The sequence below is a fragment of the Ornithodoros turicata genome, chromosome 1 (assembly GCF_037126465.1).
Source record: "Ornithodoros turicata isolate Travis chromosome 1, ASM3712646v1, whole genome shotgun sequence".
Lineage (NCBI taxonomy): Eukaryota > Metazoa > Arthropoda > Arachnida > Ixodida > Argasidae > Ornithodoros > Ornithodoros turicata.
The window spans coordinates 80056741-80084313 of record NC_088201.1 but is presented as its reverse complement, the minus strand read 5'-3'; the positions used below and the strand labels follow the sequence as shown (position 1 = coordinate 80084313).

Below are 27573 nucleotides of genomic sequence, written 5' to 3'. Positions count from 1 at the left end.
AAGGGTATGTGGATCGACGAATGGTGGAATCGCAAAACGTTATTACGTTGGAAACCATATCTAAAGATGACGCGTTCAGGATAGAGCTGAAGGGTTTATTGCATCAGTCGCAGTTGATTCCGAAAGTATAGTGCCGTTTTACTCCGCGTTCATAACTGATAATGGCGTTTGGAAATGGAAAGACACGCATGATATTCCCGGCGACAAGAGTTATTACTCACCGTTTACCCAGCTTAGTGAGGATCTGAAGACAGAACTCAAGGGTATGTGGATCGACGAATGGTGGGATCGCAAAACGTTATTACGTTGGAAACCATATCTAAAGATGACGCGTTCAGGATAGCGTTGAAGGGTTTATTGCATCAGTCGCAGTTGATTCCGAAAATATAGTGCCGTTTTACTCTGCGTTCATAACTGATAATGGCGTTTGTTGGAAACGCAAACTTAAAACACGTACTCCTGCCATGTTGAAAATGCTCACGCAGTTTCTCGTCGGCCCAGAGACCAACGCATAGCCGCAAAGCCAGCCTTGCGGGGCACGGTAATTGCCAATAAATAGCGAGCGAGCGCAAAACGCAAAAGCTGAGTTTACGATCTGGGTATGCCCAGTGGCGATAACTCTATTTCTCGCGCACGCAAAGCTCTTGAGTCTGCTATTCTAAAACTCCCTAATAACGCAGAACGGCCTACGCGAATTGGTGGCGTTGTTCTTGTGCAATTTGATGAAACGCATGGCAAGAGCTATTCAGCGACAGCTATTGAGAGTATTCCGGAATTCCCTCTCTGGAAATCGAAAAATATAAAACATAAACGTCACTCGAACAAGGCCAATCAGTGAGCGCCCTTCGGCGCGGACAAGTCCAATCAGGAAGCGGCTAGAGGGACCTTGATAGCCTTCGTCAACACCACCTAGATACAGAAAGCCTCCGCGCTCGTGTACTTGACGTAACAATTAAGAGTCAGCCAATGAGGATCGTGTTTTCAACGGCTGTCGCCAATCACGAACGTGCTTTCAGCGGTCGTAGCCTCATGTAGGAGGACCATTGTCGTCTGCGAGTTGCGATTGAACGTCCCCGCGTACAAAATGTGAAAACTTGGAAATAAAGCGCAAAACCGTCTCAGTCTTTCTTAAAATTGATTGCGCTTGCACTTTTTGCCTAAATATTTAGGTCTGCAGGTTCCAGATAAGCTGGAATAATTTGCGGCTTCTTGAATTCGCAGAACGGTGAATCGCAGTGGCAGACGAATTCTGACTATATATGTTCACGTAGCGAAGTAGGGAGAGGAGGCAATGTGCAGGCTTTCTCTATCTTGGTGGCGTTACCCTGGTGACCGTCCTGCGGGTGGGAGGCACGGCGTCTGCTGGGCGCGGAGAGTTTGGGATCTGCTTCTGGAACTTGTTTGTGGTTAGCGTCGGACGTGTTCTTAAGCGAGGAGCGTAACACCGTGTTTCACGCAACATGGTCGCGTCAGAACTCGCACTGGTAAGCGAAAGTCGAAAGTCGTTAGTATATTGCGGTGTGAACTTGAAGCATGCAGACGACCGCGGAGACAACCGCCTGCGCTGCGCTGCGTTTCGTCGGCCTTCCTGCCGTCATCATGGTATTAGTACCGCTGGGGCTTCCATAGCTGCAGAGGGAATGAAAATCTGTAAAATACGTTTATTATGTTAGCTATTTTCGGAAGGGAACTTGGCCAAGTTGACCTTGAAGCGGTGACGAACATTACCGCTCCTAGAGGCTCCTACCGCTCCTAGTCCTACAGGGTATTGCAAGCAGGGGTATTCTGTACTCGAGGCTCATTCGTTCGGATACATTCGTATGAACATACCATTACCGTTTCGGTCTCATGCACACGTTTTCAGGATGGGATAGTCCCTTTAAGCGCCAACCGCAGGGAGCACTTTTACCAACTGGATGCCAGCAAAACGTGAATGGAACATCGACATATCGATGACCTACTTAGCGAACAATAGACGGTCTACCGATGCGCCCAGTTCTGCCAAGGATAGATATTTCAGCTCAGGAAAGGAAGTGATGCAACTCGACTGAATCGTATATGCCAATGGAAACGCTGTTCACAGGAAATGTCACAAGCACGTGGCGACGTTGACACAGCCGTTTTTCCCTTTCGCTCTCTTCTGCCACAAGGGAAGATGGCGCGGACTTGGGCATGATTTTTTAATTAAAACTGTTGTTTTAAAAACTCTTCTTAAAAATCTAAACTAACAAAAAATGTCTAGTAAAAACTAGCTAAAAATATCATTAGTGATACTTAACAGTATGCAAACAAGAGTTTACGAAAATACACATTTCTACGTCGCCTGCCAACAATCGGCACTAAGCCGTTGCCCGAAGGTTCACCTTGGCAACCTCAACGTGGACATTATGGTCTACCGGGTGATCCACCAACCATGATAGAAATTCATAGTAAAAAACGTAGGCCCCGAAGAAACATGCGATCAGGGGATTTTTTTTTTTTGACAATAACTTTTGCCACGTATTGGTAACATTTGTATTATATTTCAATTGACGGAAGTTTAATTTATTGAATTGAACTCCGAAATTTCCCAAGGCAACCTCACGTTTTCTTTGCGGAAATGAGTACCCAGTGGTCATTTTACTCAGTATAGCACATAATCCCGTAATCCCACCCTTAATGCATAGGCAATTGCCGAAATAAATTCGCCGAAAATCCGCAAAAAGAAATTTTTTTACGGCTCGTAGTTTGAGGGCAAAGCTGCGAAGAAAGGAGGTTACATTGACACGCCACACGATGGGGGAATGGGTTACAAGCCGTCGAGTGAACTCATTCTTGATAAGACAGCTCTGATTCCCGCACTCACCGCGCGTGTTTGTTGGGTGGGTAAGGCTTGTAACCCTTTCCCCCCTCTTGTGGCCTGTCAATGTAACCTCCTTTCTTCGCAGCTTTGCGCTCAAGAAACAGGCAGAGCCAAGGGCTCATTTCCGCGGATTTTCGGCGAATTTATTTCGGAAATGGTCATTGCATTACGAGTGGGATTATGTGTTATACTGAGTAAAATGACCACGGGGAACCCATTTCCGCAAAGAAAACGTTAGGTTGTCTTGGGAAATTTCGCAGTTCAATTCAAGAAATTAACTTTCCGTCAATTGAAATGAAATAAAAATTTTACCAATATGTGGCAAATGTTATTGGCAGGAAAAGATCCCTTGACCGCATGTCTCTCTACGTTTTTTACTATGAATTTCTATCATGGTTGGTGGACCATCCTGTATGTGGTTCTTCGCTCTCTTCTGCCACCTCGGAAAATACGAAGATGGCGCGGACTTGGGCATGATTTTTAATTAAAACTGTTGCTTTAAAAACTCTAGTGAAAAATCTAAAGTAACAAAAAATGCCTAGCAAAAACTGGCTAAAAATATTATTAGTGATACTTAACAATATGCAAACAAGAGTTTACGAAGAAACATATTTCTACGTCGCCTGCCAACAATCGGAATTAAGCCCTTGGCCGAAGGTTCACCTTGCCAACCACAGCGTGGACATTCTAGTCTATGTGGTTGCAACACTTTGGTCTCGTTCCGTTTACACTGAGCTCAGACCACCCGGCGCTACGCTGGCGGGGTTCGGTTTGCAATGGCTCCATGCGGTTCCCGCCTTAGACCGCTAAATGAGTTGGACAAAGACCACCGCGTCTCCCATACATCATTTAGAGACTATTCTGTTGAAAAAAAAAGTAGAATACCTGGGCCTATATTTATCTATGGCGTAAGGCGGGAACTGTATGGAGCAATGTTTGCCAACCCAACTGCTCCAGTGGAGCGCCGACTGGCCTGAGCTGAGTGCGAACGGAACGGAACTGAAGTGTTGCAACCATATAGAGCAGAATTTCCACGTTGAGGTTGTCATGGTGGAGCGGCGGCCAAGGGCCACTTATGGTGAGCACACAATACCATAGACCAGCCTAAAATAGGCCACAACCGATTCTTATTATTATTATTAACTGGGTATTTGAAGGCCGGGTCTGTCAGCAGGCTATGATTCACATCGCACCTTGGAGGTCCTTGTGCATGTTTGCGCTGCAGATTGGTTGATCAAAGAAAGGTAAGCATCGGCCACCTCATTATCATGATTTCTTCGCCTCTGCTTTCGGCCACTCTGAGCAGGGCCTCTGCTAGAGGTGCATGGAGGGGCTACGCTAGATGTTGGTATGGTTAACGTGGGCTGTGCTGCAGTGTGGTGGGGCGGAGGGTCTGGGATAGAAGGATCTGGTAGAAATGGGGAAACACTAGGATGGACGGTATGGGACGCCGGTGGGAACTCTGCTTAGGAGGGCAGTACTGAGTGTGATGTTGAGGATGGCTAAGGGTGGCCTGAACCACCGAGGAACAGGAAATCTGAGAGCACAGAGGCGTCGTCACGTGTTTGGTAAAATGACTCAATGATCGACGGCACTGTTTCAGCAGATGCCAGGCCGTACCTAGGGACAGCCTGGCATCGTGCAGAGACATCGTGAGAAGCATCATGCAGACATATTTATTGTATGTACGTCAAAGGCCCGCAGAGCGGGTACAACATGACGGAGTGGAACATAACAGAAAAAAGGAGGCAAATGAACATAAGAAAGAGTCAAGCACGTGATACATCCCATAAAATACAATGGGCAAAAATATCTGTACAGGTCACAAGGCACGAACAGCAAAGCGCAAAAAGTTATTAGTAAGAAGAGGATTAAATAGGGCGAGCAGAATAAATCGTGGATTGCTTGCTTAAAAGTCAAATGATCACTAATTGTAGCAATGTCATGAGGTCACAAGGCACGAACAGCAAAGCGCAAAAAGTTATTAGTAAGAAGAGGATTAAATAGGGCGAGCAGAATAAATCGTGGATTGCTTGCTTAAAAGTCAAATGATCACTAATTGTAGCAATGTCATGAGGAAGGTCGTTCCACCAACGTGAAGTTCGCGGAACACAAGACTCGGGAAAACGCTGAGTATTACATCGGTATTCTCTAACCTTAAACGCATGATCCACACGATGAGATATATGGCTAGGGGGCAGCAGTATAGAGGAGTAGAGGAAGCTATTGTGGAAGGTTTTGTGAAAAAGTAGCAGGGCAGAAATCCTACGACGAAGGGTCAATGTGGTTCAACCGAGCTTCAATTTTATCGCAGCGACACTGCTGTTGGGACGATAGTCACAGGCTATGAACCGGGCGTCCCGGTTTTGAACCTTCTCCAAAGAGTCTATGAGGTACGCCTGATGAGGGTCCCATATCGCCGCGGTATATTCAAGCTTTGGCCTCACGAATGCCGTATAGGCTAACTTTTTCACCGACACTGGGGCCAGTCTCAGAGTCCGCCGAAGGAATCCCAAGGTTCGATTAGCGGAAGCTATAGTCTGAGAGATGTGATGTGACCAAGAAAGCTTGCAACTTAGATGAATCCCGAGGTATTTATATGAGGTAACGTGTTCAAGCAGAGACGAACCACAAGAGTACTGAAATATTGTGGGGGTGGACCGCGTGAACGACCTTGATTTACATTTATCGGCGTTAATAGGTAACTGCCATGACGAGCACCAAGAAGCGATCTTATGAAGGTCATGTTGGAGTGCAATTTGTTCTGACGAACTTTATACATAACGATAAATGACGCAATCATCAGCAAATAGGCAAATACGAGATGTCAATCCAGATGGAAGGTCATTAATGTAAATGAGGAATAATAGGGTTATAATAATAATAATAGAGAAACCTCACATCGTGAGGTTTCCAGTTGTTATATAACAGGAGAGAAGTAAAAAGTGATCAAGGCAAATAGAATAAAAGCACAAATATGTAGCATTCCATGGTATACTCAGCTCCGACTACTATTTGGAACACAATCACTAGCATGTTGACATAAGCATTGTGCTCAAGACACCAAATACAAAAACAGATGTAAAAATGTACTATAACTCAGTTTTTCTATACTGACGGCACTCTCCCAGATGATGCCAAGCTGTCCCTAGGTGGCTGCAGCATCAAAGGCATTGTGAGGTTCCCGATGTTCTGAAGTTGAAGGGAAGTAATTTTTGTTCAGGGTAAATAGAGTAAAAGTATAAATATGTTGCATTTCATGGTATGCTCAACTACGATTACTACGATGAAAGATGAAAGTCACTGAAAAGGCTAGCCAGCTGTAGGGATCGAACCCACATCTTCTGGATTACCGGTCCAGGGGTCTATCAATCGAGCTAAGCTAACACGCCTCTCCAGCGACTTTCGGGGTGCGTCATCTGAAGGGACGACAAACCAGCCACTCACTCTCATTCACCCTCCTTTCACTCTTCCATTTTTTGCTCACTCATACACACATTCATACGACGGAAATCGACGCAAGCGGCACCTGTTGAACAAGAGAGAAACTGTTGTTCTGAGGCTGGAACAACATAGAAGGGACAGATACAAACAAAGCCTCAAAATGCCTAAGAAATCAACGATGAAAGATGAAAGTCACTGAAAAGGTTAGCCAGCTGTAGGGATCGAACCCACATCTTCTGGATTACCGTTCCAGGGCTCTACCAATTGAGCTAAGCTAACACGCCTCTCCAGCGATTTTCGGAGTTCTGAGTCTTTCTAATAGCATATATGCTTATTAAACCAATGCGGAGACTGTATTAGGTATTATTTTCTCACGGAAGTTTCGACGTCTGACGCGTCGTGAAGGCCATTGCGATTCCGTGTTGCATTGCCATGCGCCGCAAAGTTTCGGACGCGCCGATTATATCACCTTCGCCTTGCATGCATATTGCCAGCTCTTGCCAAAGCGGACATTTTAAGCTGCAGACATATCCATAATTCGTCGAGTCTAACCTTCCAAAGAGGTGGTCTTTTTGTTACCTTTCCAATCAAAATATCCTCGTCCAAGTCCGTGTGGCGCCCCATCTTTGTATTTTCCCGGGTCATTGCGCACGAATGGAAAGGAGGATGTAGTGGGAAAACAAACGTGATCACGTCGGCGCGTGCTTCTGGTAGTGGCAGCGTTTTTCATTAGCTTGTACGATTCAGTCGAGCTGCGACATGCTATCCTCAGCCGAAATATCGTTCGAGCGCCCATTGGTGGCTAAGTCGGAGGAGTATTGGAGGAACGTCGGCGTTCCGTTCATGTTCTGCTGTGCGGCCAACAACGGCAAGCTACCTCGACACCCCCCCCCCCCCCTCTGCTGGCATTGAGTTGGTAAAAATGCTCCATGCGGCTGGCCTCTACCAGCATTTGGACTGCTGCTAGAGTAAAATTAGTCTGCTTATGGGCACACCAATGCAGAAAGCGAACGCGCTGTGGCAAATTTCAGCTTTAAGAAGGTTCCTCACAAAAGGGCATAGCGTACGAAAGAAATCAATTTTACTCTGGCCTTTGGTTTAACGCAGCCAACGGTTTAGCCAATCAACACTAGGTGGTCACCTAGGCCCAATCATCACTAGGTGGAGTAACTGCTTGCTGTAGTTGGCATCGCAAGGCGGGCAACGTCACGACTAATCGCGTGGACGATGTTATGCTAGTGCATCAATCCAATCGTGGCGAAGATGAAGCCTAACGGGTTCACCATTTAGAACGGATGGAAAAATTAAAAAAAGTATATGCACGTGCACAACGAAGGGAGAAAGTTGAGCCATTGTTGTGGCGTAGACTTTGTACTGGAAATACCTGCTAAAAACGCAGAGGGTTAAAGGGCCACACGACGCAGTCCTTCCGGTATGTCTTGTGCCAGAAATACATTCAACAACCAGCTCCCGTGGCATAGTGGTTAAGATGATCGCTTTCCACGCAGAGACTGGGAGGTGACACGGGTTCGAATCCTGTCACCGGCTGTGCTGTCTGAGGTTTTCTCTGGGTTTTCCGAAGACTTTCCAGAGGAATGTAGGCACAGTTCCCCTGAGGTCGGCCTAGGACGCGTACTAACACCCCTGTCCCCCACTCCTTCCTGCTCTCCTCTCTCCATCTATCCACGTCTGTACGCCGCTCATAGCCACAGTTGCTTCGTGGCGCTAACAATGAATTTAAAAAAAAAACATTCAACTATTTATTATTCGTTTATACGTGATCCAAAAGCGGCAAACCGGCTCGACTGGTGTACGAATCACGACCTACTCTATACTAGAGACCTGGACAACTGGCAATCGCCTATTGGAGAGCCGGGTCGTGGGATAGTTACGGTAGTGGCCGCTGCAGCGCCACATAGCATTATTGGGGAGAGGGAATATTGCTGTCGCCCTTGCCACCGTCTTTCGTGCTACCAAGCTGTTGCTAAGCACGCGCTATTCTCTCTCTCACTCCTTCGTCGTCGTTGTCAGTTCAGCCCACCATGCTTTGCCGCGGATTCGGCAAGTCACGTATAAACGAATAGTGCGAACTAGCGCCAAATCCCATAGCCAAGCGGCGATTGCCAGAACTACTACCTCAGCGCTGGGAGCTTTGCGGATGTCCAGGGGCGGATTACTGGCCATTGCATCGGTGCGTCGGCCTAACGTGGCAACGCCCACCGTCGGGCAAGCGCGCGCTGCCGACGCACGATCTGAAGTGGTCAGTAAGGCCACCGTCGTCCGCTGGATAGGCGAGCCTCGCCGGCGCGAGGAGCAATGACGCTACTCTCGGTGGCAGACTCAAGTCTGTCAAGCAAAAAGCCTAAATTTGACGACATTAACTTACTTTGTCTAACAAGTATAAATTTTGTTACCGCGTGGAAAGAAACCTTCTTGCACATACTTCGCTAGATGAGCACGTAATACACGAATCAGCCAATGCAAATGCAGTGCGGTATCGTCTGCTGCCGTCGCTGGCTCGAAGGGGATCCTTCGGCGCTCGGAGGTGTCTCTTTTTCTTTTCACTCTACACATGTGTTGAGAATTAGTTTCGTATTTTATTTTAGCATCACATTCGTAGAAGACGAGGACGGTGATCTGTGCACTATACGGCGCGTGGAAGATTGCTATACTGACGAGGATAAAGTTATTTGGTGGACTTACGGTGTGCTTGCTGAGCTTGTCGAGTGATCTCGTCCTCCTTTTTAGTTCTACAACTAAACTAAGCAGTGATTCGGGTAACAGCTCACGACTACACAGCCTGCTGGGGCTTCCAGAGAGTTGCCGGCTACAACAAGCAGCCAAGCTCAAAATGTGCAGAGCGGAGGCAGATGTCGACGGAGGAGGAGGCAGGTGCCACCATCAATGTCCACCAACACCTTGAAGAACGAAGGGGAATCGTGGAACAACAACGGTGGACCGCAGGAAGCATTGATCGCCTATGCCAAGTATGCCCAATGAAAGAGTTACTAACAATACGGATAATAAAATATGTGCTGGCTCATTCCCGCAGGCACTGGCTCCAATATCACAATATTTTGCGCACAAGCTTCTGCAGAAAATGCATACAAATGAATAGCGCTAGTATTGCTAGTTTTTTTTTACTGCTGTGTCCAAATATTTCATAAATAAAGAAATGTCATGCTTGTGCAAGACAGGGTTAATTTCACAATGGTGGGTTACATACACACGAACTCAGCTAATGCGGGTATATAACATTCCCTATATGGGGAACACTCGATGTCATGTCAATGTTTCCATATACATCCTGTATGTGTATACACGAGGCTTTGGACAGTCGGAAGAAGGAAACAAACTGCTCTTCCGACAACGACGTGAAGACATCCTTGTGAGCACGAAATGTCCTCGTTGACTGCACTGAAGTGGCTACTTGGTCTTCTAGAAACCCGTACACAAGCGCCATTTTCAACGACGAACATCGCAGCGTTTTGCGTCGGCTGACCTCCTCGCCCAATGGCTACGAACGCCACACACCCGGCGATGGTGGCAGGCTGCGAGTAAGGTCACTTCTTCCTTCTCACGACGAAGCGGGTCACGTGCAGCACGCGTTACTTTGGAGACGACGCTACGCTACGCACCGACAAGTGGCCAGTAATCCGCTCCAGGTCTCTAGTATAGTAGTAGGTCGTGGTACAGGTCCCGACAAAAGTTTACGGAACACGCCAACGGTGTATTTTCTCCTCAGTACGACACCCTAGCGGCAAGCGGAAGCTGGCGAAATCAGGCCAGTTCAATGCCTCAGAGGGGTGGACGAATGCGCTCTTTGCGACACACAGCGGTAGTTTCGGTATGATTACTGTTGCATATGCCCCCGAAGTGAGTTGGATTTTACTGTTGTGCTCGCCAACAACACGTGATTCAACGATTGTTGAGACAGGGAGCTCGCCGCTATCATCGTGATAACAAGGATTAATCACGGTGGCAACACTTTACGGCGTATTGCTTTTATTGGAAAGCTATGTTATGTAGACAAGAGAAAGAAAGATATCTTGTAAACAGTTGCTTTATTATGGACGACGGGTGACGAACTGATAACCAATAGACGCTGACATTGATAATTGATTGATAAACAACTGACGTTAGTCACGAGTTGTTGACGAGCACAACAGTTAAATCCAACTCACTTCGCGTGCACATACAACAGTAATTATACCGAAACTACCGCTGTGTGTCGCTAAGAGCGCAGTCGTCCACCCCTCTGAGGCAGTGAACTGGCCTTATTTCGCCAGCTTCCGCTTGCCGCTAGGGTGTCGTACCGAGGAAAAAATACACCACTCTCGTGTTCCGTAAACTTTTGTCGGGACCTGTACGAATAGTCGCGTAGAAGTTTTGTGTATGTGAGTGCATTACGATAATGGCAGTAACTGTCAACGCGGGGCAATCTGCTGTGTTACAAATACTCATTGTGTGTGATATCTTCCATTGCAGATATATTGGGCAACGCAACTTTGTCTTGCCATTCGACGGAACATCCAAACATAACGGACAAGATACTGAAAATGTACCAGTCGTGCATGAATGAGAGTGCGTATTGGTTTCCTAACGCCTACCACGAACGAAAAACAGAAGGTGGTACAGTTACTAGTTATCGTAACGACGTTACACCTCACGCTATCTAGATGAATTACAGGCGCGACGCGTCCTTTGCGTCGTGGCCAGTGCTAATTCAACTGTGCCGTGATATATTTGCGATATTCTCGCGCTGCATTTTACAGCTCTTGCGACACGCGAGTAAAATAAAAATTTGGTTCCACTGCGAAATAGCGGTTTCCACTTGTTTCTAATTGCGTTATTACCGCATTAGTCATGTCAATATATGCATTAACTGGCACTTGTACTTGGCATAAAATTATGCCAACCAGCGATACCTTCAACAACAGCGTAGCGGTCTACGAAAGCCAAGTGTTGTACTGTCCTCCGCACAACGAAAGGCATCTCTATCTCAGTCAGGGTTGAATAAAATCCGGATATTTCTAAAAAGATCCTCTCTAGTGGGCTTTTTTTAGATAAAACCCGGATATTTTTGGAAAATATATACAAGGCTAGAAATGTGACACAGTGAAAACAAATGCGCTTTGCTGTTCTTGATTTCGTGTGACCTCTCATACTTTCTGTTTACGGAACTGCCTATCCGAGCAACACTGTATCAGATCAGTGATGTCCAGTAGTTAACTACATGTAGTTAAACTACTAGTTAAACTACCTGATTGTAGTTAAAAAGTAGTCGTCAACTACTTGCAGAAATGTAGTGGCAACTACTAGTTAAACTACTATTTCGAGTAGTTAACTACAGTAGTTAGGTTACTGCAGGCGCCAACTACTTCCGATTTTGCCGCAAGCTTTATGGCAGGATTGTGCTTCCGAGTTTTACTTTCAGCTACTTGTTTGATGAGAACGGAGGTGCAGAGCAATTGTGTCGTGCATGTGTATTAAACCTTCACTCTTAATGCTTGTCTAGTAGAGCCTCATTTGCTGTGAAATAATTCTGCAAATCAGTTTATCGCGTAGGCACAGAAAGAATCCCACCGCAAGATTTGTATTTTTCGATCGTAGAGGCCTGCGTAATACCTTGGTTACCGTGCTGGTGTGCACATAACCCTATAGGATGGCTATGTCACCGATCATCGTGGCTAAGCGAAAATATTTTACGGTCCACAGTGGCGCAATCGGCACCCACCACAATATTTGTGCGTGGCGCATTGATCTGTGACGAAGGAGCATAGGAGTGTAAATCTCGTTCATGGTCTGTCGTATGTTGTACATACCTTTATAGCGGAAGCTCTCACTCCATATAAAATATTTCCGCAGCAAGCTGTTTTGTCAGCGCATAATATACAACAGACAGGCAGTGGATTTTACGACAGTATGTGAATTAAGCGACGTAGGCACAATAGTACATTTTAAGTATCACTATCAGTGCTTGTGATTCATATTTAGGTGTCCAAGAACACTACAAGGGATTGGTGTTGATGGACAACGTTAAGTAGTTAGAGATGTAGTTAAACTACATTGCAGTAGTTAAAGAAATAGTTTTAACTACTCCATCGTGAAATAGTTAGTAGTTATAGTTAAACTACTGTAGAAGTAGTTAGTGGCCGTCACTGGTATCAGTTTCTATTGTTTTGCCAAAAAGTGGAGTTCCATGCACGCGTGGTTGAATGGTGTGGATCCTATACGCCTGGATTAGCTGTCGTGTTTCGGCTCACTTCACTTACAGTGCCTCCAGGAAGCGGAAGAAAGTCTCCCCGAATGGGCAGAAGTAGAGGAAAGCGGGAAAAAGTTAAGCTAAAAAGTTACAAAGTTAAAAAAGGTAAAAGCTAATGTTGCGCGAACATCGACTTTTGAAACAGCTAGCCAACACTACAAGAAAATAAACCGGGGGTTTTCCGTGTAACGTTGAATGCAGATTGTCCTTCACATCACATCAGGAGAAAATCTCTAAAAAATCTGGATAAAATTGTGTGGATAAAATTTAAAAAAATCCGCCGGATAAAATCCATGTTGATTAAATCCAAACAACCCTGATTTCAATAGGCGCGGTAGCCTACTGTGCTGCCGGTAACGGAATGCTAAACACTTCTAATAACAGAGTTGATCGCAACGGTAGCCCGGTGCTCCGATTTAGTCGGCGCGGTACCCTATAGAAAGACAGGATGCAGATCCCTGTACCCAGGTGTAACGCTCGGAATCATGAGCCGTTTTTACAATCCTGGGATTTCGGGATTTATAAATTTGGATCAGGGGGTTCCGGGTCGGGATTTTATGCATCTATCCCCAGGATGTCGAACAAGTCTGTATCCACCTGCATAGATACAGCGCGCGTTCCTGCCATCCCTACGGAACATTCTAGTGGAAGAAAATGAAAAAAAAAAAAAAGCTCCTGAACGGGTCAAAGGTTTCGCCGCGTATTATACTGAGCACTCGCACCGTGCCGGAATATCGACTTTGCGTTGGAACGCGTCTCTTCCTGTCGTCTGGTACGGAATATCTCGTGGCTGCCTCCCAGGTATTTCTCGCGGTTAGCAGTGCACGAGAGGACATGACGTTCAGCACTTCTATATACTTACGTGGCACGTAAAAGCAGTTACGTTTTTAACATCTTCCTCTGGAGAATTCTGGAGAATGTCGGCTGTATGAATACATGAGATGACGCGTTTTGCTCACCTCCGCTTTTATTCATGCACGGTAACAGAATTTTGACTGGAACAGCGAGACTAGCCTTCTGAAAACACTGTTTTCATATTCTTTTTTCACATTGCAACTACTAGTCTTTGCAACTACTAGTCAACATAGGCCTACTATGCGTATTCATGACGACCAAAAGAACAAAAAGAGGGATTCTGCTGAGAGAGTCAGAGCGATTCCACCATATTTTGTGTAGCCTTATAAATTGGAACACTCCTTCTGATTGCGTAGGGGTTTTAGTGCTACGTGAGGTGTTTTCTCGGGAATGGCTTGCGTGGTATACATGAGTGAGCAACTAACGTCTTTGTCATGTGTCGTGAATGACGAGGTTGGTTCGGTTTCAGATTGCAAATGCTGTTTTCCGGGAAAGGGACGCTCGAAACGAAAAATCGGTAATACACCACCAGTTCCTTTTCACACGGACTACCAAGAATGTCAAAATTGATTATCCCGGAATTTAGCCTCGCGAAAGCCCGGGATTTCAGGACATTAAATTATGCCGGAATCCCGGGAGCCCGGGATCCGAACGCAAGCCAAGAGTGTATATTAAGCCCGCACCTCTCTGTGTAAGATAATGTATTTCGAAACACCGATTACAGATATATCGGAAGATACGAGCCTGGAAGCGCTACGAGAAATAATGAGTCAAGTGGGCGTCCCATTGTGGCCCGTGTCGTCGACATGTGTCAACATTCCTGACTGGAAAAACACGTTCACAAAACTCATGACCCATCTTGGTCTGAGCCCAATACTATACATGGGCGTAGATCAGGATGTGAAAAATGTTACCAGGTATACCTTTCAGGTAAGTGTGACTGGCGTAGAAGCATTGTTTGTGACACCTTGTATAGACGACGCTCTGCTTACAAGCATGTGACGTCACGAGAAGACCAGTTCGAGGTTATATTTTGCTGTGGTGGCAAGACGGGAAAAATATGTCGGCTGATAGTCTGATCAAGCTGAGAGTGCCCCCCAGCACGTTTTGCGCGGTGGCGTTACGTAATCATTGACGTAGGGGTGCAGGTAGTCTATTGGATCGGACTGCCGTTAAGAGTACAGGCTATCTATCATTAAGCGCCGCGAGGAAAAAACAAGGATGTCGCTATAGCGGACGTACCACACCGACGTTCGAATTACAGGGCGAAAACGTCAAGAACACAAGAAACTAACATATCGCAATGTTCAACTTTGTTTTAGACAACAAAAAATAAATACAGCGTATATGCTAAACTACTATTGTACATGAGACAATTGATATTCTGAGGCTGGAACAGATAGAAAGGACAAATACATACAAAGCCTCAAGTGTCTAAGAAATTAATGATGAAACAAGGAAGTCACTGGAAAAGGTTAACCAGCTGTAGGACTCGAACCAACATCTCCTGGATTACCGGTCCAGGGCTCTATGTATTGAGCTAAGCTAACACACCTCCCCAGCGACTTCCAAGGGTGCGTCATCCGAAGGGCTAAACCAACCACTCTCTCGCTCATCCCCCTTTCACTCTTGCATTTTCCTCATTCATACACACATTCATACGACGTGGTCGACGGAAATTTCCTCTGCTACAAACACGGTGCTTCTCTATACTTGTGAGGTATTCCCCGCGTCACCGAATGACGTTGGCATCACTCGTTGGGTGCGTTAAGTAGAAACTCCACAGAGCGTGGAGCGCACTGGTCTTTCCTGAACGGTGCTACCCCTTTTCCGGGCCCTGTCGCTCTTGGTGTACTCTCACACTCCAGCGTGTCGGTCGGAGTACGTAAGTACTCCTCGTGCTCCGTGCCGTATTTCCGGTCCACCTCCTGTCTGCTCTGCTGTCACATTAAGCGAGCTGACCGCGCAGCCCCCGAGTACGATAAAGGGAGCGGATGCTGGAAGAGCGGAAATTAGCGGAAAAGAACGTTCAGCCAGCTGACAGCTATGGGCCCCCTGGAAACGCCGCCTCAGCCTAAATCGCTCTCGTGGATCTGAAAGTCTCTTTAGTGAAGGCACCGCCGTACAAGGGGCAGATTAAGCGGAGTGCATTTGGTAGAGCCGCTTCTTGGCGTGCTGATTTACCCTCAGACCCTCTCATGGAAGTTTCATAGAGGGTTTCTTGAGGGTGTGCAGATCAAAGCCCTCCCTCCCTCGCTGCAGATCAGCTAAGACAATCGTGCTTGCTCAAGACCACCTATTATCTGTTGAACAACACGCCATCATAAATTGAAGCGGAGGGCTTCACAGCTCATTCAATAAGAGTGGAACATTCGCAATTTCCTCACCGTTACTTTGGGGGTTACAAACCTGGCTGTCGAATGGCAGGTTACCATCAAGGATACCTTTGCGCCCATGCCTTGCGCCTATACCGTTACGAAGCTCAGAGCCATGGAAGAAGGGATGAGAGGAGGCGCCCTATTCCAAATGAAAAGTGAAGCTGGATTTGGGGGCCTGCTGGCTATGGCGTCACTGCTTGTCTTCCGGTTTCGGTTTTACGGTTAACTGTATTGGATAATTTCGGAATTCATCGGTGGGTGTGATTGTTCTCGTAGCATGTCGAGGCTGCACCCAATGTGGCGTGCGCAGAGCAAGAGTGAGGAAATTGGCGTTCTGGGTTAACGTGACCCTTACAGGGCCTCAATCAGACTAAAACTCATCCTTTGTTCTTACGTCGCCCCGCACTTTTCTCTTTTCTGGAATACCCATAGGGCACCTCCTTTTTCTTGCTACCTCCATGCCGGAAGCAAAACCTTTGTGGCATGCTTCTTATCAAAGCCAGGTACAGTTTCATGAAGCCCATCCGCTGCTTGCACTGTTGTGAGGACTGGAGCATGGCAAGCAGAGACGACGACGACTAAAACTTCAAGAATAACGGCACAGTCATACTTTATTGTGCACTTGCGTACTGCTTAACAGACGCACGACGAGCGACCGACACCGCATCCCGAACAGACGAAAGTGAATATCAAAAGAGACGACAATACGTGCTCATGACGGCATTACATGATGCCGCCGCGTGGCGCCCCAAGACCGTAACATTGTGAATTGTCAGCGCTATGTGACACTGATACACGTTACTGATACAGATGTTACCTTGTTGACATTACCTCATCTCATACTGTCTTCCCATTGTCTTCGGGGAATGGACCGTTTTACTACACCTTACACTGTCTTCCCCTCATTGATGGGCAAAATACCTCACAATTACACTTGAAGTAAAGTACCAAGTACCTGGTGTCGTTAGTACTTCAAGTACAGTACAAAGTACCCAATTCCATATGTACTTCAAGCAAAGTACAAAGTACTTCAAGTACACATCAAGTACATCGCCAATTTAATTTGTATCACTTTGCATATCACTGTTTAGTATCTGTGTCTTGCTCTTTTGACAAAACTTTAGTGAGCATTCTTGACAAATGCTCTGATACCATAAAGTCCTAGGTTAAGTGCTAATCAGATGTTATAACTTGCAGTTACATGTAGAGAGGTAGTAAGTCAGCTGTGCTGTGATTATGCAAAATAGTATTATACCCTGACTGATCCAAGATCACCCTCCTAGTGTGGTGTTCCGGTACTAATCTTCGAGTATAGGAGGCTACATAACTTCAGGGGGAAAAGTACAAGCCAACAGACATTATACATTTCTGAGCATTCCTTGCTGCTTTTTGAAATACAACATGTTTAAAAAAGAATATGAAGAAAATTAAAGAGGATGAAACACGATGTAAGCCTTCATTTTTATACGACTGTGATATGCAGCAATGTAATCCATGTGACCTATTAAAAAAATGCAAAATGTAAAAATGAAAGCATGCGTGTCTAGTGTCCATCGTGTAATGCAATCACACAGTGATATAAATTGATTATTAATTGCCAATAAAGGAAACAATATAAAAAAAGCATAGAACCTTTTCATTGGGAGAGCTGAAATGACAATTGACCAAGTCATTGTGCTGCCGGTTGCAGTGTCATAATGTGTGCGTGTCTTTGCATTCCATTCATCTTAATCATAGAAGAGCTGATACATTTTCAACATTTCAAGCCTCCCAACAATAGATTTGCTTCAACAAATATGCTCTTTAAAAGCACAAAAATCCATTTTGATAAAATGTCATAGTGGGAATCTTGGTACTGCATTTCACTAGAAGCGCTAAAATGATGGCAAGACGACGAAAACTTAGAGATATAGCCCTATCTGTGTGTCTTCGTCTTGGTGTTGTCACTTCAGCGCTTTTAGTTGGGTGCATTTTTGATACTCTTTTGTGATTTTTTGTCTGGAGTCCAAATTTGGGTACTTGAGTACTTGATGGGAAAGTACTCGAAAAAAAGTACTTTAAGTACAGTACAAAGTATACGATTTAAAATGTACTTAAAGTAAAGTACAAGTACACAGAAATATAGTTAAGGTAGTACTTGAGTACTTGGTACTTCAAGTACTGCCCATCACTGCTTCCCCATGTCTTCGGGCAATGGACCGTTGGCGTGTATCTGTGCTGCACAGTGCGAGAGGCATAACGCCGCGTCCAACCTTCGGGAAACTTCATTACCAAATTCGAAGTTGTGAAAACTTCTACTCAACAGGAACACAAGTAAAAGTGTAGAAAGTCGGGCAAGTTGGTCAGAGTCCATACTAAAAGCGAGCACGCAAACGAGGTCGGAGAAACACGCAAGGTCAAAAGTATAAGTCTTCACCGCTGTCGAATTCCTAATTACGGATGATTCATTTGCACCGACACCTCCTTCCCACAGATATGGCCTGTTTTTGTAAGAGACTTAATCAGTTTTGTACTAACGAATCCTTTTGCGGTCCTATCCTCCGTGATGAAGCTCTCGTCTAAAGTAGCTTTTCAGATGGGTATCACACTTCTAGGAAAACGGGACTTGAGAAGGTAATAATTGCCTCCTTTACCACGTCGATAGCACCGCCCCCTTGTGGGACAGTTGCATGGGGTTTAACGGCGCAAGTTATCTTCTCGACCGCAGTGCGCCCTTTTGGTTGACAACATACGGTGGGTATTAAAGGCCACTAAATGGGTTGGCATTTATAAGTCCTACAGGCTATTGCAAGCAGGGGTATTCTGTACTCGAGGCTCATTAGTTCGAATACATTTATTTCTTTATGAATACTGCAGACTCACTGGTCCAAGCAGGAGTGGAAAAACTAAAGAAAATACATTGCATTTGTAATAATCATATGTCGAGACAGCACAGATATTTAACAAACAATACAGAGTCCGTATACTATATGCAGAGCAAACAGAGCAGCCATAGCCATAGGATACCAGCCACACACAATAACCACCAACTACGTTAAGAAGTATTCTCTTGGCAAGGCGTTCCATTCGTCAACAGTTTTAGGAAAATATGACTGCTTGAAGGATTGAGTTCTGCAAAAAAAATGGTTCAAGTTTATGTACGTGTGTAGATCGCAGTGCTCGGCTTTGCCTGTGTGAAATGTAATCATCGGGATTTAAAAGAAGTTTGCGGTTATAGAGCATGTGCAAGAATTTCAGCTTATGATATTTCGTTCTTTCCGCTACCGTCGAAATCCCCGACCTAGCAAGAAATTCAGAAACCGAGCGTCTCCGATCATAAGAATTGTGCACGAAGCGAATGGCCAGGCGTTGAACTCTTTCGAGCTTTGCAATACCAACTTTAGTATATGGATCCCAAACTATTGAAGCATATTCCACTTTTGGTCTAATGAGTGTTTTATATGCATTTAGCTTTACATCAGTCGGTGCTTCCTCAAGTTTCCGGCGCATAAAGTACAGCTTTCTTAATGCCTTTGAACATATCTTTTCAATATGGCTCGTCCACTTACAACTTACTAGTCAGAGTTACTCCCAAGTACTCACACTGAGAAACCTCAGTAATCGGCACGCCCCCCAATATGTACACAAACCTTTCTGGAGTCCTTTTACGAGTTATAGGCATACATACAGTCTTCTTAGAGTTCAACGTCGTGCCCCACTCGGTACACCACAGCAAAATTTGGTCCAATCCCTTATTTAGCCTTTCCTGATCTCTTCTATTGTTCACAGTTGTAAACACCACACAGTCATCTGCGAAGAGCTTAATACTCACGCCGGGTTCAACCCTCTCAACAATATCATTAATGTACACTAAAAAAAGTAGTGGCCCCAGGACAGAGCCTTAGGGTACACCGGAGCTTACTTCTAAATTTACTGATACTGATCCTCTTACATCTACGAACTGCTTCCTGTCAGATATTCCTTAACCCATGCCACCAAGTATGACGGGATACCCAAGCTTCTTAACTTCCGCAGTAGAATGGACCACCAAAGGCGTTCGTAAAGTCGAGAAACACCATGTCAACCTGGTCGCCGTTATCTAGCTCTTCCAAACAATTATGAACTGTGGTCACAAGTTGTGTTACTGTTGAAACTCCTTTCCGAAATCCATGTTGCTCTTGTGAAAGTAAGTCATTAGTTTCTAAGAATTCACGGATAACACTTGCAATTATATGTTCAATGAGTTTACAACTACAGCAGGTCAAAGAAATTGGCCTATAGTTTGAAACATTATGAGGGTCACCTTTTTTGTGCACAGGGATTACGCGTGCCATTACCCAGTACGGGGGCACGGATGATGTTAACAAAGACGCCTCAAAAATTACTTGCAAGTACTTTGCAACGACATCCGCATACCTTTTAAGGAAAATATTTGCCTTTTTTTTCCTTTAGTTGCAACAACATATTAAGCACACCCTGGTAAGATACACTGTTATCACTTGGCGGAATAACATTAACATGTTCAAATACATGATCCTGTACATCGAAATTAAAAACAGACTGAAAGTACTTGTTAGAATGTTCTGCTATTTCCTTGCTATCAGTAACTGAATAGAATATTTATTTCACTTGTCTACGAAATGTTCACGAAGCCCGACTGCTGAAAAATCTCAGACTAGTGTGCCACACGGTCGCCGTCCTTTCAAAACAAAACGATGTCATTTACCTTCTCCAGTTCCAGTATACAAAAAATGCAAGGTACGTGCTATAAGTGCATTAACTTAGGGTGCATCAGGCGGTTTCTTCTATTCTGAGCTACGGCTGTGCAGCGAAATTTCCAAAGCGTAAAAGCTGTCATTATCATGATTAGCTGTTCGAACCTTGTCCTCATCTGTTGCATAGACCGATACCGAATGGAAAAGCGGCGACACACGAGTGTCCACAAAGTCATGTAATTGACGGTGCTAGTCCCTCCCTCTAGTGCTAGTCAGTGGCTACTGCAGTTCCCGTGGCGACCGCCGTCATCTATTGGCGCCCGAGAGGATAATCAGTCTAGAGTCACTGGAAGAACCCAGGGTACTGCAATAGGGGTACTGCAGAAAGAACTCGCCGTTGTCGGCCTCACAGAGGTGGGCAACGTCACGACTAAGGCTCTGGATGTGCGTCCTGGGGCGACTTCTCAGGGAACTGTGCCGGATCAGTAACTACACGGGAATCAACCCTCAAGGCTTCAATACCATGTTTTTTTGTCAAACAAGAAGCGCCAAAACCTGGATGGCTCATTCGTCATGAAATCCCGAAGCACATGCGTGTAATACTCCACCCTGGACTCATTTATTTTTATACGGAGCACCGCTTGTAGTCTGTTTATTTGCTCTCTTTCAGCTCTACGGGTCCTTCGCAATCGTCTTATTCTTCTCTTCAAATGTATTATAGAGCGAGTGATCCATGGGTTAGGGTTGTTAAGTCGCTTATTCTTATTCAGGACGTATTGATCAATGCAAAATCGGCATATTGGTTTGAACTCCTGCCAAAGCGCCTCAACATTACTTCCTCTAAAATTATCGAGATGAGGATTTAAATTCGCTACTATGCTCGTACAGTCCGCTTTCGCGTAGTCCTTCGCCAATACAAACTTCTTTTGTCCTTCTTTCAGCTTACGAACGTTGCAGGTAAAGTACACAAGCATGTGATCGGAGATTCCGTCTCCCACTGTAGTTTCACAATCAAAAAGAAAAGAAAAAGTCACTAACAAGTATTAGATCTAATATTGAGCTAGATGACTTGTCATAGAGTGTGGTACTCTTCACAACCTGAGTTAGGTCAAATGCAAACATGGTATTAAATAAAGCAATACAGCTCTTCATATTCGAAGTACCACATGTTAAATTTTCCCAGTTTATCTAAGGCAAGTTAAAGTCTCCAGCAACAATTATTTTTGATCCAGATTTGTGTAATTTGCGCAAGTGGTCATAGACACTTTCCAAAAACTCGTCTTTTTCACCTGGAGCACGGTAGATGGCACCCACGATAACATCATTACCCCACAGATTTAACGTACACCAGACACTTTCGTGATGTTCAATTTGTTCAAGCTGGGCATATTCAATATTTGCCTTCATTACCACAGCTACTCCTTCCCCTCCCTGGGGGCGATCCCTGCGTATTATTTTGTGTGTCCTGACTATTATTTCGTCATCGCTTATGTTATCATTTAACCATGTCTCGGTAATGACTGTTACATGAGGGTCATATTCTAGCAATAGTTCCTCAAGCTGGCAAACTTTATTCACGATGCTTCTTGCATTTACATTTATTATTCGTAACTGCTGGCAACTGGGTTGTCATTGGGCCCTTGGTTCAGAAGAGCGTAATCTAATTATTTGGTTTTTGCAATCGTCCCATACGTAGACATCATTATTGACCCACAGTTTATCGTTACTGAGAGTAACCTTAGCTTCGTTTTGCTTGTCATCACTAGCGCTCTCCCAAAGTAGTTTACGTAGTGTGTCCTTTGAGTAATCATTCTGTATAGATATATCGGTACCTTTCAGCTTCCTGGTACGACTGAGGATGCACTGTTTCACATTGTAATCTTGCAAGTACAAAATAACCAGTCTGTTTGGACGCTGTTTGCCCAGACGATGTAGACGTGCAATTGACGACACAGGCACTTGCATCTTGTCTAAAAACAGCTCTTCTACAATTTTCGGCTTAAGTTCTTATGGTGTTTCAGTTACACTTTCCGGAATCCCGAAGATTACGAGATTGTTCCTTCTGCTCCTGTCCTCTAAATTTATAATGGTCTGCTTCCGGCTTACAGCAAGCGCTTTCAACTTCCGTATTTTTTCTTCAAGATCCGGTATTTTATCCGTCATTTCCTTCGGTGACAAACTGTAGCTTCAATGCTGGTGATTTTTGCATTTAGCCCTTCAATGTTCTTATTAATCTTCTGTATATAGTTTTTAATTTCCTGTGACCCTCAAGAAGCCTCTGGAACATCTCATCTGTCCCAGGGCCCGGGTTAACCTCGACATCGCCACATAGCAAAAGTTTACAAGTCAAAAAGCAATCTCTTGCAATCACAAAATAGTACGTAGGGGACGGCGGCACGACGAGAAACCTATCGTCGCTACGAACAGAATATGGATAACTAACCTGTATCAAAATGAAGATATTTCTCGTTAGGCACATCCTTCTGTGGCTGCCGTCCCCACTGAAGTGATCTCGCTGTGGTGGCGTCTTTATATCATTTTCTGTCGTTGTACAGGATAAGATAAGCTTAGTATCGTCGAGTACATGCGTAGTAACATCCTGCCAAGAACACTTGTCAGCATTGCAGATTCCAGATTCCGAGCTGTTGTTCCAAATGCATAGCTCCATGTTGCGGCTCGTAGCACAAACTTCCGGGTTGCTATGCCCAAGCACGGCTGCGATCTGAATCAAAATGAATATATTTCTGGTTTAGGCACATCCTTCTGTGGCTGCCGTCCCCACTGAAGTGATCTCGCTGTGGTGGCGTCTTTATATCCTTTTCGGTCGTTGTACAGGATAAGATAAGCATAGTATCGTCGAGTACATGCGTAGTAACATCCTGCCAAGAACACGTGTCAGCATTGCAGATTCCAGATTCCGAGCTGTTGTTCCGAATGTATAGCTCTATGTTGCGGCTCGTAGCACAAAAGTCCGGGTTGCTATGCCCAAGCACGGCTGCGATCTGTATCAAAATCAAGATATTTCTGGTTTAGGCACATCCTTCTATGGCTGCCGTCCCCACTGAAGTGATCTCGCTGTGGTGGCGTCTTTATATCCTTTTCTGTTGTTGTACAGGATAAGATAAGCTTAGTATCGTCGAGTACATGCGTAGTAACATCCTGCCAAGAACACGTGTCAGCATTGCAGATTCCAAACAAGGTATATCTAAACTGGTAGCGTAAACAAGCGAAAATACCAAATCAGACCCATCGGCAAAGCCACCAGCAAGATGCGCGAGCGATCCTGGGTGTTGACAGTAGAGGTACGGTCGTAAACACAAAAACTTTACAACGTGGGCGTGGCTTGTGTGTGTACTAATAGGTTATTCATAATTTCAATGTAGAAAAAACTTTCTGTTGCCCCGCTCGTGCATATATACGAAATCATCTACCACCCGAGTACATTTCCGTGTCCTGTTCCTTTTGCGCATGTGTCACAGTAGGCGTGTTTATCCGTGCATCTCTGTATCCGTGCATTGTGTCCGTGCATTGTAATACTGAGTTGGTACACTTTTTGAGTTAAACAGGAAACGACGTTCACATCTCGGAGCTGTAGACCAAGAACCACTTGTGTGAACAGATAAATACAATGCATCCCCTGTTGCTGGCCCCGCGAAAAAAAAATTTCGTCATGGGACGAGCGGCCATGATAGCCAGTCTAGATAGCCTGGAGTAGCCAGTCCCGAGTGGCTCGAGACTACCATCTCCATTTTTTTCTTTTAAAATCAATCAAATCAATCAATCAGTGTTAGCAGGAATCAGCTGTGCACCAACGATGCCATGTTTCGTTGCAATTTACCTATAATATAGCCACTCACTGAATAAACGCAAACGTCTAATCACTAGGTGTACGTGTAGCTCTAGGAGAGAAATGGAACTTAAGTGAATCTTCCTAATTTCTGTGTGGCCATCACGATGCCCTTCAGTCTGGAATTGTATAAATCTGTGATAACTCTATGTATTTCGAATTGATATGTTTAATTAAACCTGATTAAACCTGTGAATTATTTTTCTGCATTCTCGTCTGGTGTTGTTGGTTGGGTGAGGGAAAGGGTATACAACGCAGACAAAGTGCGCGAATGTAAACGTGCGTGGCTAATTATGCACTACTAATTATTCATAGTGCTGACGTCATCGCTGACATCATTTATTTACAATCGTAGTAGTCCGCTCAATGGATGGACGGCGCTGACCGTCTCTATCATGGCGTCATTATGAAGACACAGGGGCCTATGGGAGTTGCGCTACCTGTTTAGATATACCTTGTTCCAAATTCCGAGCTGTTGTTCCGAATGTATAATAGAAGTAAAAAAAAACACCTTGCTTGCTCTAAAATTTCTGAAATTTCGTAAACTGAAGAAAATTTCCCCACGTAACCACTAACCTCCTTATCTTTCGGAATGCTTGCCCATTCTTGCCTGTTGTCCCGTTTCGTCCCGTTGTTCGTGAACTTCGCATTTCTGTAACCGGCCTGGAGCAAAGACGACTTCATTCACATAATCCCCTCCACACTCTAAGGAAGCGGCCATTCACTTCGGCCGTAAAAGGCAAAACGGACAATTTCTTGCCCCCGGGCTGTTGACCCACAATTCGCATGAACATTTAACACGTCATACCTAGCCCTTTCAATACCATGCCAATGCTGAGGATGGTGCCCACAAGAAGAACAGTCTCTGTTCGAAATGTCGGCGGCTCTCGTCTTGAGGCAATTCCCTTCATACTGCCTTACCGGTTCGCTGGATTTCTACCCGTCTGCATCTACGTTCGTTTTTCGCCAAAGTTAACTACAGATATTTCCTCACATTCTGTAGAATTTGTCATGAAATATATCCGTAAAGCAACTATGCGCCACACGGATCTATTTGAAGCAAGAATAATGCTGAACTCACCAGTGTAGAGCCAAAGAAATCTTTCCCCGTAAAGTGTCACTTATAAACTCCCATTGCCGATGTCACTGCTTTGCAGCTACTGTTCTTTATGTTATAATGCATTCAGTGTTAGAATATGATTCACCATGTTTGGAGTGTTTGTGAATATAATTTAATTTGAATATTACTTATTTAAATGTGCCAACATATAGTGGATATTATCTTCAGATCCCAGACGGGGCGCATGACAAACCCTGACTTTCCTAAAGACCTTCCAAGGCCTTCCGGGGGATAGTTGGCTAGCTAGTCAACATCTTCCGTGCACGTGGTGGGAGTATAGTTCCGATCTCGCCTCACGGAATGTTGGGATGGCGTACGTACATGGGATGACGCACCGACCTCAGAATTCGGATGGAAAATACTATGTTCGTGTCGTACTATCGATTACATGAAGGTTCAGTTCCCTGTGGGAAGAAGGTCTCTGTCGTGAACACAACTCAATATTTTTATTGATATCACTTCGTGTTTTGAACTATTTATATCCTAGCCAATGGGCAGTATCACATCTAAGCAAGCACAAACACAACAGGCGGAGGAAGCAGTAAGAATTCGGAGGTTGGACTCAGTCTACACTCTAGCACGCATCAGCGCCCAGCATCACTTGCACTAGCCATTGCGCCGGGTGATATAGTTGTCGCTTCTGATTTGAGAGAGAGCGGCGCGTATACTTTTTTGTGACTATTGACGGGTATCCCAATTGCCACGGAATGGTGTACGCCTCTCGTTTTAAACGAACCACAAAACAGAAGAGTATCAGTCTTCCACACATCACATTCCCCACATCACCACCAGCAATGGGGTAGAAGTATCGCCTCTGGCGATGAAACTCCCCATTCATCGTCTTAAAATAAAGCTGTTGTTGTTGTTGTTGAGTATCAGTCTGAATGACAGCTGGTTATGAACGTGTTATGTGGTGAAGTGATGTGTATGTTATTGGCACCATTGAGTGCCAATCGACAGGGGCGGGTAGCCTTTTGCGAAGAGAAAGTAAACGAAAAAAAAACCGATGATAAGAAAGGTATGGAGGTGTTCCGGGAATCTCTAGTTAAAGGCTGTAGTTTAGTTTTTGTTCAGTGAACGTTGGTGGAATGTTGCGACAATTCGTTTGTTTCTCGTCCCATTTTGTGCTACCGCTAGTACGAAATTATACCAAACTGCGCACTTGCGACTTATGTCGAATGCATAAACGCAGACACGTTGCGCACTAAATCAAACAGATTACGCAACGATAGCATTCAGGTGTCGTCGTGTCGTGTCATACGTGCTCGTTAAAACACTTCGACATGTCCTTATCTCAGCTCATGACACAGTGCAGTGAAAACAGTTTGATGCTTTCAGATGGACCAGCACCATTTTGGCATTGTTGGCCGAAACCAGTTTCTGAACCAGTCTAACGAGCACAACCGTAAAATAATCGATGCATACGAGCAGTACATCATGAAAATCGCAAATCTTACGAACTACGGGACGATGAAGGAGGATGATCTTCGAGCTCTTGCGAAGGAAATTGTTGACCTCGAAGTTCAGATTGCAAACGTAAGACTTAAACGTCGCCATGACAACGAGAGCTGTATCTGCGTTATGTTAACGCTAGCGCCATACTAATGCGCATGTGCATGCGTATTTACAGAGAACCCGATCACAAGAAGAAAGGCGTGATTACCATGCAATGCACAACAAATTAACTGTGCGTAAACTGAAGCAGGAGTTTGGGAAGGTAAGGTACCCGATCACGCAAACACATATAGTCTAATTCATTCGCATCACGTAATGTTTAGTATATCAACTGCACGCGATTCTTTGCATAGAGATGCCATAAAGTCACTGAGTCCATACTTCCTGTACTTCCTTGTCCATAAGATATATATTCATGAAGAGAAAACCAGACATGGAGACAACAAGGACAACACCAACACTTTCTCGGACTTTATCTGGTTTTCTCCTCAGCATCACGTACCATCTAGCCTGAGCCCTCTCCCTTCTGTCGAGATATACAGGGTGCTTGCTCTAATGTGTCCAGAAATTTTATTTAAAGCGAGCGATAAAAGGGAAACGAGCGCTACTTTTCAGCTAGTGCTACTAGAGAAGCAGTACCTGTTTCTTACTCAAGCAGCAGAAAAGTACCACT

The 27573-nt window shown here is 44.9% G+C and overlaps 1 protein-coding gene across 1 annotated transcript; it reads left to right on the top strand.

The window, feature by feature from the left end:
• The first annotated feature begins 177 nt into the window (after positions 1-177).
• LOC135377574 (membrane metallo-endopeptidase-like 1) lies at positions 178-27304 on the top strand. The gene is made up of 6 exons (XM_064610098.1): positions 178-263; positions 10775-10870; positions 14131-14336; positions 26784-26981; positions 27076-27162; positions 27254-27304. Exons 2-6 carry the CDS (start codon positions 10846-10848, stop codon positions 27302-27304), a joined length of 567 nt encoding a protein of 188 aa, XP_064466168.1. The 5' UTR covers positions 178-263; positions 10775-10845.
• The last annotated feature ends 269 nt before the right edge of the window (positions 27305-27573 follow it).

What these genes read in the sequence shown, in the direction of transcription:
- LOC135377574 (XM_064610098.1), top strand. Translation starts at nt 10,846, where the DNA reads ATGTACCAGTCGTGCATGAATGAGA. An exon ending in CCAGTCGTGCATGAATGAGA is followed by an intron (nt 10,871 to 14,130) that starts GTGCGTATTGGT and finishes CACCGATTACAG; the next exon opens with ATATATCGGAAGATACGAGC. An exon ending in TGAAGCAGGAGTTTGGGAAG is followed by an intron (nt 27,163 to 27,253) that starts GTAAGGTACCCG and finishes TTCTTTGCATAG; the next exon opens with AGATGCCATAAAGTCACTGA.